Source organism: Oncorhynchus mykiss, chromosome 16 (genome assembly GCF_013265735.2).
Source record: "Oncorhynchus mykiss isolate Arlee chromosome 16, USDA_OmykA_1.1, whole genome shotgun sequence".
Taxonomy (NCBI): domain Eukaryota; kingdom Metazoa; phylum Chordata; class Actinopteri; order Salmoniformes; family Salmonidae; genus Oncorhynchus; species Oncorhynchus mykiss.
In genome coordinates this window covers 400282-413276 of record NC_048580.1, presented here as the reverse complement: position 1 = coordinate 413276, position 12995 = coordinate 400282, and the positions used below count along the sequence as shown (strand labels likewise).

Sequence of the window (12995 nt, the reverse complement as noted above, 5' to 3'; positions counted from 1 at the left end):
TCTGTAGTATAGAGTGTAAATTGTGTAGTCTGTAGTATAGAGCGTACATGTAGTATAGAGTGTAAATGGTGTAGTGTCTGTAGTATAGAGTGTAAATGGTGTAGTGTCTGTAGTACAGAGAGTACATGGTGTATTGTCTGTAGTATAGAATGTACATGGTTTATTGTCTGTAGTATAGAATGTAACTATAGTATAGAGTGTAGCTATAGAATAGAGTAACTATAGTGTAGAGTGTAACTATAGTATAGAGTGTAGCTATAGAATAGAGTAACTATAGAATAGAGTGTATCTATAGCATAGAGTGTAACTATAGAATAGAGTAACTATAGTATAGAGTGTAACTATAGAATAGAGTAACTATAGTATAGAGTGTAACTATAGAATAGAGTGTAACTATAGAATAGAGTAACTATAGTATAGAGTGTAACTATAGAACAGAGTGTAGCTATAGAATAGAGTAACTATAGAATAGAGTGTATCTATAGCATAGAGTGTAACTATAGTATAGAGTGTAACTATAGAATAGAGTAACTATAGTATAGAGTGTAACTATAGTATAGAGTGTAAATATAGAACAGAGTGTAACTATAGAATAGAGTAACTATAGCATAGAGTAACTATAGTATAGAGTGTAACTATAGAATAGAGTAACTATAGTATAGAGTGTAACTATAGAATAGAGTAACTATAGTATAGAGTGTAACTATAGAATAGAGTAACTATAGAATAGAGTGTATCTATAGCATAGAGTGTAACTATAGAATAGAGTAACTATAGTATAGAGTGTAACTATAGAATAGAGTAACTATAGTATAGAGTGTAACTATAGAATAGAGTGTAACTATAGAATAGAGTAACTATAGTATAGAGTGTAACTATAGAACAGAGTGTAGCTATAGAATAGAGTAACTATAGAATAGAGTGTATCTATAGCATAGAGTGTAACTATAGTATAGAGTGTAACTATAGAATAGAGTAACTATAGTATAGAGTGTAACTATAGTATAGAGTGTAAATATAGAACAGAGTGTAACTATAGAATAGAGTAACTATAGCATAGAGTAACTATAGTATAGAGTGTAACTATAGAATAGAGTAACTATAGTATAGAGTGTAACTATAGAATAGAGTAACTATAGTATAGAGTGTAACTATAGAATAGAGTAACTATAGTATAGAGTGTAACTATAGAACAGAGTGTAGCTATAGAATAGAGTAACTATAGAATAGAGTGTATCTATAGCATATAGTGTAACTATAGTATAGAGTGTAACTATAGAATAGAGTAACTATAGTATAGAGTGTAACTATAGTATAGAGTGTAACTATAGTATAGAGTAACTATAGCATAGAGTGTAACTATAGTATAGAGTGTAACTATAGTATAGAGTGTAACTATAGAACAGAGTGTAGCTATAGAATAGAGTAACTATAGTATAGAGTGTAACTATAGAACAGAGTGTAGCTATAGAATAGAGTAACTATAGTATAGAGTGTAACTATAGAATAGAGTGTAGCTATATTATAGAGTGTAACTATAGAACAGAGTGTAGCTATAGAATAGTGTAACTATAGTATAGAGTGTAACTATAGAATAGAGTGTAACTATAGAATAGAGTGTAACTATAGTATAGAGTGTAACTATAGAACAGAGTGTAGCTATAGAATAGAGTAACTATGGTATAGAGTGTAACTATAGAATAGTGTAACTATAGAATAGAGTAACTATAGTATAGAGTGTAACTATAGTATAGAGTGTAACTATAGAATAGAGTAACTATAGCATAGAGTGTAACTAGAGAATAGAGTGTAACTATAGTATAGAGTGTAACTATAGAACAGAGTGTAGCTATAGAATAGAGTAACTATAGCATAGAGTGTAACTATAGTATAGAGTGTAACTATAGAACAGAGTGTAACTATAGAATAGAGTGTAACTATAGAACAGAGTGTAGCTATAGTATAGAGTGTAACTATAGAACAGAGTGTAGCTATAGAATAGAGTAACTATAGTATAGAGTGTAACTATAGAACAGAGTGTAGCTATAGAATAGAGTAACTATAGTATAGAGTGTAACTATAGAATAGAGTGTAGCTATATTATAGAGTGTAACTATAGAACAGAGTGTAGCTATAGAATAGTGTAACTATAGTATAGAGTGTAACTATAGAATAGAGTGTAACTATAGAATAGAGTGTAACTATAGTATAGAGTGTAACTATAGAACAGAGTGTAGCTATAGAATAGAGTAACTATGGTATAGAGTGTAACTATAGAATAGTGTAACTATAGTATAGTGTAACTATAGTATAGAGTGTAACTATAGAACAGAGTGTAACTATAGCATAGAGTAACTATAGTGTAGAGTGTAACTATAGTATAGAGTGTAACTATAGAATAGAGTGTAACTATAGTATAGTGTAACTATAGTATAGAGTGTAACTATAGTATAGAGTGTAACTATAGAATAGAGTAACTATAGTGTAGAGTGTAACTATAGTATAGAGTGTAACTATAGTATAAGAGTGTAACTAGAGAATAGAGTGTAACTAGAGAATAGAGTAACTATAGAATAGAGTGTAACTAGAGAATAGAGTGTAACTAGAGAATAGAGTGTAACTATAGTATAGAGTGTAACTAGAGAATAGAGTAACTAGAGAATAGAGTGTAACTAGAGAATAGAGTGTAACTATAGTATAGAGTGTAACTAGAGAATAGAGTGTAACTATAGAATAGAGTAACTAGAGAATAGAGTGTAACTAGAGAATAGAGTGTAACTATAGTATAGAGTGTAACTATAGTGTAGAGTGTAACTATAGTATAGTGTAACTAGAGAATAGAGTGTAACTATAGTATAGTGTAACTAGAGAATAGAGTGTAACTAGAGAATAGAGTGTAACTATAGTATAGAGTGTAACTATAGAATAGAGTAACTATAGTGTAGAGTGTAACTATAGAATAGAGTAACTATAGTGTAGAGTGTAACTATATTATAGAGTGTAACTAGAGAATAGAGTGTAACTATAGTATAGAGTGTAACTATAGAATAGAGTAACTATAGTGTAGAGTGTAACTATAGAATAGAGTAACTATAGTGTAGAGTGTAACTATAGTATAGAGTGTAACTAGAGAATAGAGTGTAACTATAGAATAGAGTAACTAGAGAATAGAGTGTAACTAGAGAATAGAGTGTAACTATAGTATAGAGTGTAACTATAGTGTAGAGTGTAACTATAGTATAGTGTAACTAGAGAATAGAGTGTAACTATAGTATAGTGTAACTAGAGAATAGAGTGTAACTAGAGAATAGAGTGTAACTAGAGAATAGAGTGTAACTATAGTATAGAGTGTAACTATAGTGTAGAGTGTAACTATAGTATAGTGTAACTAGAGAATAGAGTGTAACTATAGAATAGAGTAACTATAGTGTAGAGTGTAACTATAGTATAGAGTAACTATAGTATAGAGTGTAACTATAGTATAGAGTGTAACTAGAGAATAGAGTGTAACTATAGTATAGTGTAACTAGAGAATAGAGTGTAACTATAGTATAGAGTGTAACTATAGTATAGAGTGTAACTATAGTATAGAGTATAACTATAGAATAGAGTGTAACTAGTATAGAGTGTAACTATAGTATAGAGTGTAACTACAGTATAGAGTGTAACTATAGTATAGAGCATAAATATAGTGCAGAGGGTAAATGTTGTAGTGTCTGTAGTATTGTGTAGTACAGACTATACATGTTGTAGTGTCTAGCACAGAGTGTAAACATTGTACTATACAGTGCACATGTGTTGTAGAGTGTAAATCTTGTAGTGTATAGTGTAAATGTTTTAGTATAGAATGTAAATGTAGTATGTAGTGTAAATGTAGTATGGAGTTTAAATGTTGGAGTGCAGAGTGTAACTTTCGGAGTATAGAGTGTAAATGTAGCATTGAGTGTAAATGCTGTAATGAGTGTAAATGTAGCACAGAGTGTACATTTTGTATAGTGTGTAAATGTAATATAGATTGTAAATGTTGTACATAGTGTAAATGTAGTATTGAGTGTAAATGTAGTATAGAGTGTAAATGTAATATAGAGTGTAAACCTAGTATTGAGTGTAAATGTAGTATTGAGTGTAAATGTAGTATTGAGTGTAAATGTAGCACAGAGTGTAAATGTAGTATTGAGTGTAAATGTAGTATTGAGTGTAAATGTAGTATTGAGTGTAAATGTAGTATTGAGTGTAAATGTAGTATTGAGTGTAAATGTAGTATAGAGTGTAAATGTAGTATAAAGCATAAATGTAGTAGTATCGCTTGTAAATGTAGTATAAATGCAATATCTGTTGTATTGTTCCCCTCTCACCTTCTTCCCTCCCAGCTGCAGCTTGTGTTTCCTCTCCAGAGTTCCCTCCATCGTCTGCAGCTCAGACCCACTCCCATTCTGATGACAGGTTAGAAAGAAATACATGACCAAAGAGATCAACAGATCAATATATCAGCTAGAGATCAATACATCCTAATATCAGCCAGAGATCAATACATCCCAATATCAGCCAGAGATCAATATATCCCAATATCAGCTAGAGATCAATACATCCCAATATCAGCTAGAGATCAATACATCCCAATATCAGCCAGAGATCAACACATCCCAATATCAGCCAGAGATCAATACATCCCAATATCAGCTAGAGATCAATACATCCCAATATCAGCTAGAGGTCAATACATCCCAATATCAGCCAGAGATCAACACATCCCAATATCAGCCAGAGATCAATACATCCCAATATCAGCTAGAGATCAATACATCCCAATATCAGCTAGAGATCAATACATCCCAATATCAGCTAGAGATCAACACATCCTAATATCAGCCAGAGATCAACACATCAATATATCAGCCTTAGATCAACACATCCTAATATCAGCCAGAGATCAACACATCCCAATATCAGCCAGAGATCAACACATCCCAATATCAGCTAGAGATCAATATATCCCAATATCAGCCAGAGATCAACACATCCTAATATCAGCCAGAGATCAACACATCCCAATATCAGCCAGAGATCAATACATCCCAATATCAGCCAGAGATCAACACATCCCAATATCAGCCAGAGATCAATACATCCCAATATCAGCCAGAGATCAACACATCCCAATATCATCCAGAGATCAACACATCCCAATATCAGCCAGAGATCAATACATCCTAATATCAGCCAGAGATCAATACATCCCAATATCAGCCAGAGATCAATACATCCTAATATCAGCCAGAGATCAATACATCCCAATATCAGCCAGAGATCAATACATCCTAATATCAGCTAGAGATCAACAGATCAACATATCAGCCAGAGATCAATACATCCCAATATCAGCCAGAGATCAATATATCCCAATATCAGCCAGAGATCAACACATCCCAATATCAGCCAGAGATCAATATATCCCAATATCAGCTAGAGATCAATACATCCTAATATCAGCTAGAGATCAACAGATCAACATATCAGCCAGAGATCAATACATCCCAATATTAGCCAGAGATCAATATATCCCAATATCAGCTAGAGATCAATACATCCTAATATCAGCTAGAGATCAATATATCCTAATATCAGCCAGAGATCAACACATCCTAATATCAGCTAGAGATCAATATATCTCAATATCAGCCAGAGATCAATACATCCCAATATCAGCCAGAGATCAATATATCCCAATATCAGCCAGAGATCAATACATCCCAATATCAGCCAGAGATCAATACATCCCAATATCAGCCAGAGATCAACACATCCCAATATCAGCCAGAGATCAATACATCCCAATATCAGCCAGAGATCAACACATCCCAATATCAGCCAGAGATCAATACATCCCAATATCAGCCAGAGATCAATACATCCCAATATCAGCCAGAGATCAATACATCCCAATATCAGCCAGAGATCAATACATCCTAATATCAGCCAGAGATCAATACATCCCAGTATCAGCTAGAGATCAACACATCCCAATATCAGCCAGAGATCAACACATCCCAATATCAGCCAGAGATCAACACATCCCAATATCAGCCAGAGATCAACACATCCCAACCAGACACAAAAATGTAACTTTTATTCACTCAATAGAAAAGGCACAAGATGCCTAACTAGCTGACTAAATAGCTGACTAACTATAATAACTAGAAGACTAACCAGATTACTAACCAGCTGACTATCTAGCTGACTAACTATCTGACTAAATAGATGCCTAACTAGCTGACTAACTAGATATCTAACTAACTGACTAACTAGCTGACTAAACATGTGCCTAACTAGCTTATAAACTAGCTGACTAAATAGCTGACTAAATAGCTGACTAACTAGAGGACTAACCAGACTTACCAGATGGCTAACCAGATGGCTAACAAGATGACTAACTAGCTGACTAACTAGTTGACTAACCAGAGGACTAACTAGATTACTAACCAGATTGCTAACTCAATGAACAACTAGCTGACTAACTAGTTTACTTACTAGAGCACTAACTAGATGACTAACTAGATGACTAACTAGATGACTAACTAGATGGCTAACTAGATGACTAACCAGATGACTAACTAGATGACTAACTAGCTGTATGACTGTGTTGTCTTTTCCTCCAGGTCACCCTCCATAGTGCCACATTGTCCCCCTGTGGCCAGTCTCTGTCCCTGCTCCTCCAGGCCTCTCACCATAGTGCCACATCGCCCCCCTGTGGCCAGACTCTCTCCATGCTTTTCCATGACACCTTCCAGAGTGCCACAACTTGTAGCTCGCTGATTGTTTCCGTGCAGACCCATGTGGACAGACAGCAGACTCATTGATGGGTCCTGGAGAGAGGGGAGAGGTCCTCTCAGGGTCAAGATTGACATTCACTGAGTTTATTTACAAGTATTTGCTGAATGGAGTCATTTGTCTGTTACTGTCAAGCGAAAATTGATAACAGTTGTACATAAAAAAGAGTGAAACAGTGATAAGAAATACAACTGAAACAGCAGAGTAGAGACAGCAGAGTAGAGACAGCAGAGTAGAGACAGTAGAGACAGCAGAGTAGAGACAGTAGAGTAGACAGCAGAGTAGAGACAGCAGAATAGAAACAGCAGAGTAGAGACAGTAGAGTAGAAACAGTAGAGTAGAGACAGCAGAGTAGAGCCAGTAGAGAAGAGACAGCAGACTAGAGACAGCAGAGTAGAGACAGTAGAGTAGAGACAGCAGAGTAGAGACAGCAGAGTAGAGACAGTAGAGTAGAGACAGCAGAGTAGAGACAGCAGAGTAGAGACAGCAGAGTAGAGACAGTAGAGTAGACAGCAGAGTAGAGACAGCAGAATAGAAACAGTAGAGTAGAGACAGTAGAGTAGAAACAGTAGAGTAGAGACAGCAGAGTAGAGACAGTAGAGATAGCAGACTAGATACAGTAGAGACAGCAGAGTAGAGACAGTAGAGGCAGTAGAGTAGAGAAGGCAGAGCAGAGACAGCAGAGTAGAGACAGCAGAGTAGAGACAGTAGAGTAGAGACAGTATAGTAGAGACAGCAGAGTAGAGACAGTAGAGTAGAGACAGTATAGTAGAGACAGTATAGTAGAGACAGTATAGTAGAGACAGCAGAGTAGAGACAGTATAGTAGAGACAGTATAGTAGAGACAGTATAGTAGAGACAGCAGAGTAGAGACAGTATAGTAGAGACAGTATAGTAGAGACAGCAGAGTAGAGACAGTAGAGTAGAGACAGTATAGTAGAGACAGTATAGTAGAGACAGTAGAGTAGAGACAGCAGAGTAGAGACAGTATAGTAGAGACAGTATAGTAGAGACAGCAGAGTAGAGACAGTAGAGTAGAGACAGTATAGTAGAGACAGTAGAGTAGAGACAGTAGAGTAGAGACAGCAGACTAGAGACTGCAGAGTAGAGACAGTAGAGACAGTAGAGACAGTAGAGTAGAGACAGTAGAGACAGTAGAGTAGAGACAGCAGAGTAGAGACAGTAGAGTAGAGACAGTAGAGTATAGACAGTAGAGTAGAGACAGCAGAGTAGAGACAGCAGAGTAAAGACAGTAGAGACAGCAGACTAGAGACAGCAGAGTAGAGACAGCAGACTAGAGACAGCGGAGTAGAGACAGTAGAGACAGTAGAGACAGCAGAGTAGAGACAGCAGTAGAGTAGAGACAGTAGAGTAGAGACAGCAGAGTAGAGACAGCAGAGTAGAGACAGTAGAGTAGATACAGCAGAGTGGAGACAGTAGAGACAGTAGACAGCAGAGTAGAGACAGCAGAATAGAAACAGTAGAGTAGAGACAGTAGAGTAGAAACAGTAGAGTAGAGACAGCAGAGTAGAGACAGTAGAGATAGCAGACTAGATACAGTAGAGACAGCAGAGTAGAGACAGTAGAGGCAGTAGAGTAGAGAAGGCAGAGCAGAGACAGCAGAGTAGAGACAGCAGAGTAGAGACAGTAGAGTAGAGACAGTATAGTAGAGACAGCAGAGTAGAGACAGTAGAGTAGAGACAGTATATTAGAGACAGTATAGTAGAGACAGTATAGTAGAGACAGCAGAGTAGAGACAGTATAGTAGAGACAGTATAGTAGAGACAGTATAGTAGAGACAGCAGAGTAGAGACAGTATAGTAGAGACAGTATAGTAGAGACAGCAGAGTAGAGACAGTAGAGTAGAGACAGTATAGTAGAGACAGTATAGTAGAGACAGTAGAGTAGAGACAGTAGAGTAGAGACAGCAGAGTAGAGACAGTATAGTAGAGACAGTATAGTAGAGACAGCAGAGTAGAGACAGTAGAGTAGAGACAGTATAGTAGAGACAGTAGAGTAGAGACAGTAGAGTAGAGACAGCAGACTAGAGACTGCAGAGTAGAGACAGTAGAGACAGTAGAGACAGTAGAGTAGAGACAGTAGAGACAGTAGAGTAGAGACAGCAGAGTAGAGACAGTAGAGTAGAGACAGTAGAGTATAGACAGTAGAGTAGAGACAGCAGAGTAGAGACAGCAGAGTAAAGACAGTAGAGACAGCAGACTAGAGACAGCAGAGTAGAGACAGCAGACTAGACAGCGGAGTAGAGACAGTAGAGACAGTAGAGACAGCAGAGTAGAGACAGCAGTAGAGTAGAGACAGTAGAGTAGAGACAGCAGAGTAGAGACAGCAGAGTAGAGACAGTAGAGTAGATACAGCAGAGTGGAGACAGTAGAGACAGAGTAGAGACAGAAGAGTAGAGACAGAAGAGTAGAGACAGTAGAGTAGAGACAGTAGAGTAGATACAGTAGAGTAGAGAAAACAGTAGCTCAGTGATCTCTGAGGTCAAAGTCAGTGAGCCTGTCAAAAGTAGACCTCACCTTTGGACAACCTGTGTCCTCCATCTTCTCCTCCTCATCCTCTTCCTCCTCCTCTCTATAATGGTAGATATATCTCTTCTGGTCCTCCATTTCCGGCAGCTTGACTGGTTCTGCTGCCGTTTCATTGACCAGTGGTGTGGTCCTCCAGGGTTGGTCCTGAATAGGGAAAGCTGCCCAGGACCTCATGTCTCTGTTAGCCAGCATAGGGAGCTCTTCTCTGGAGTTAGGGTCTTGGCTAAAGCCCTGGTCCTGGTTCTGGTCCTGGTTGTACCCCAGTAGGGTTTGGAGGGAGGAGGGGAGTGTGAATTCAGCCACCAGAAGGTTAGGGGCAGAAGTTGTTATCAGCTTCCTGTAGGGGGTAGCCTGGGGCTGGGCCTGGGGGGGTGAGAGGGGGTCTGTGGTCAGTCCTGGGGTGTTGCTACTTCCCCCCTCCTTCTCCTCTTGGTGTGGCTGGTACATGATGTCAGAGGAGATACTCTGTCTGTAGCCATTGCTATGGTTCCAGATGTCCTCCAGCTCCTCCTCTACCTCCTCAAACTGCTGGTGGTCTGGATGGATGGTGAGGTCGGGGTCGAGCGGATCAGAGTCGAGTTCTGTCTCTGTCTGGTGGTGTCTGTTTCTGGGTGTTGTTTTTGTCTCTGGGTGGGCAGGAGCTGGGGTTTCTGTGGGATTTTCCCTGGGTGTGGACACAGCCTCCATGCGCCCCTCCTCCAGAGACACTAGCCTCCCCACCACAGTCCTCATGGGCTGGGGCTCTTGGAGAACATCAGGTGCATTGAGCTTCAAGCTCCCAGAGTTGGAGACACCAGAGATGCCAGAGTCCATAGAGTCTTGCATCATACTCCCTAACCCACTGACCTTCAGATTCACAACCATCTGAGAAGCCTGGCTGGTCTCCTGGAGGTCAACACTCTCTCTATGGGTCTTCAACCTATGATGGTACTGGTGTCCATTGAGGTCCTGAATGAGGCACTCGTGGTTCTGATAGGCTGAGGAGGGACAGGGGTCCTTGCTCTCATGGTTCTTATAGGCTGAGGATGGACAGGGGTCCTTGCGCTCATGGTTCTGATAGGCTGAGGAGGGACAGGGGTCCTTGCGCTCATGGTTCTGATAGGCTGAGGAGGGACAGGGGTCCTTGCGCTCATGGTTCTGATAGGCTGAGGAGGGACAGGGGTCCTTGCTCTCATGGTTCTGATAGGCTGAGGAGGGACAGGGGTCCTTGCTCTTTACAATAGGACTTCTACTAACCATGGTCGTTTCCATGTAATTGTAATGGTCTCGGTTCATTGGAGTGGGACTCTTTGGGCAATAAGCTGTGATTGGTGGTTGCTTGCTGAAGATGAGCTCCGACCACTCTTGCTCAGGCTCCTGGAGTACGGTCTGGATCTGTGATAGGGATAGGTCATTGCTTGATACGTTCTGATCCCAGTCCTCATCCAGGGCAGGAGGAGGAGGAGGAGGAAAATCTGTATCTAGATTAGACAGAGGCTCTAGCTGAACAGCCTGTGTCAGTGGCTTTGTCTGTTTTAGTATTTGTGTCGGTGTCTGTCTCAGTAGTGGCTGTGTCTGTGTCAGTAATGGTTGTGTCTGTGTCTGTATCTGTGTCAGTAGTGGTTGTGTCTGTGTCGGTAGTGGTTGTGTCTTTGTCAGTAGTGGCTGTGTCAGTGTCAGTGTCAGTAGTGGCTGTGTCTGTATCTGTGTCATTGTTTCATATCTGTAAGTAGTGACGGCCTCATTGTCTGGTCCTCTGTGCGTGTCTGAGGGAGGGGAGCGGGTATGTTTGAAAGAGCTGAGGGCTGCATGTGTCTCTGTGTGAGGGTTGGGATTGAGGTTTGGGTTGGGGGTTCCCCTGTGTTCTGGGAGTCCTATAGTGATGACATCCTGTATACTGGGGATCAACCTCATGTCTTTGGAGAGGTCGAAGGTCAAAACAGACCCCAGAGACAGGAACCTGCAGTGGCTCCTCACCTGGCCCCTGGGTGGAGCTATAGAGACTGCCTCTGTCACTGCATAGGGGCTGACAGTGGAGACCCCAGAACATTCATCTTCAATATCCCTGGCCAATGGGTTATCCATGTAGTCCACGAGTTCCACCCCCTGCCCTGGCCCCACCCCCTCGGCCTTTAATAGGCTCTTCTTCTTCCTCCGGCCCTCCTTCATTGGCCAGGTCTGGGTGTCGTACAGCGTGATTTGCTGGGGTGCAGCTTCAGCAGGACATGCCACCTCTGTCTGCTCCTCCCCCTCTACAACCATGATTTTCTGAATGGTGTGGCGGCCAGCGTCTCTCTTCCTTCTCCTCTTCTTGCTCCTTATCTTCAGACTAGAGAAGATGGAGGTGTTCTTGGGCAGGGAGGAGGAGAAAGAGACGCAAGATTGAGGAGCCCCGGAGGAGGAGGAGGGGGATGAAGAGGAGGAGGTCTTGGTGTGGAGGCGGGGCAGTAAAATACTCTCGTATGCAGGAGCTGATGTCATGTTGTTGTCCTTTAAATAGAGGAGGACAGAACACAGGTTTAGACAGGAGAGAAGGAGATATGATTAGAGACAGGGTTAGAGAGGGAAGGGAGAGGAGAGGAGGAGATAAGAAAAGAGACGGGGTTAGAGATGGAGAGGAGAAGAGAGGAGAGGAGTGGAGAGGAGAGAGGATATTAGACAGGAAAAGAGAGGGAGAGGAGAGGAGGGGCGGAGATAAGAGAGGAGACAGGGAGGAGAAGAGACAGGGATGGAGAGGGAGAGGAGAGGAGACAGGGTTAGAGAGGGCGAGGAGAGGAGACAGGGATAGAGAGGGAGAGGAGAGGAGACAGGGTTAGAGAGTGAGAGGAGAGGAGACAGGGATAGAGAGGGAGAGGAGAAGAGACAGGGATAGAGAGGGAGAGGAGACAGGGATAGAGAGGGAGAGGAGAGGAGACAGGGATAGAGAAGGAGAGGAGAGGAGACAGGGATAGAGAGGGAGAGGGAGAGGAGACATGGATAGAGAGGGAGAGGAGAGGAGACAGGGATAGAGAGGGAGAGGAGAAGGGACAGGGATAGAGAGGGAGAGGAGAGGAGACAGGGTTAGAGAGTGAGAGGAGAGGAGACAGGGATAGAGAGGGAGAGGAGAAGAGACAGGGATAGAGAGGGAGAGGAGAAAGTGATAGAGAGGGAGAGGAGACAGGGATAGAGAGGGAGAGGAGAGGAGACGGGGTTAGAGAGGGAGAGGAGACAGGGATGGAGAGGGAGAGGAGACAGGGATAGAGAGGGAGAGGAGACAGGGATAGAGAGGGAGAGGAGAGGAGACAGGGATAGAGAAGGAAAGGAGAGGAGACATTGTTAGAGAGGGAGAGGAGACAGGGCTAGAGAGGGAGAGGAGAAGGGACATGGATAGAGAGGGAGAGGATAAGAGATAGGGTTAGAGAGGGAGAGGAGAAGAGACAGGAATAGAAAGGGAGAGGAGAAGAGAGGGGTAGAGAGGGAGAGGAGAAGAAACAGGGTTAGAGAGGGAGAGGAGAAGAGACAGGGATAGAGAGGGAGAGGAGAAGAGACAGGGTTAGAGAGGGAGAGGAGAAGAAACAGGGTTAGAGAGGGAGAGGAGACAGGGATAGAGAGAGAGAGGAGATGAGACAGGGTTAGATAGGGAGAGGAGAAGAGACAGGG

At 41.3% G+C, this 12995-nt stretch overlaps 1 protein-coding gene across 7 annotated transcripts in view; it reads right to left on the bottom strand.

The window, feature by feature from the left end:
- The window catches only part of LOC110491220, a 95411-nt gene that overhangs the window by 12298 nt on the left and 70118 nt on the right, over positions 1-12995 (bottom strand). For all 7 annotated transcript variants that reach the window (XM_036945894.1, XM_036945893.1, XM_036945895.1 and 4 more), the window contains 3 exons: positions 9366-11846; positions 6726-6863; positions 4356-4433 (listed from right to left, as the gene is read on the bottom strand). In XM_036945894.1, the coding sequence (XP_036801789.1) occupies positions 4356-4433; positions 6726-6863; positions 9366-11846 (2697 nt within the window). The remainder of the gene's footprint in view (positions 1-4355; positions 4434-6725; positions 6864-9365; positions 11847-12995) is intronic.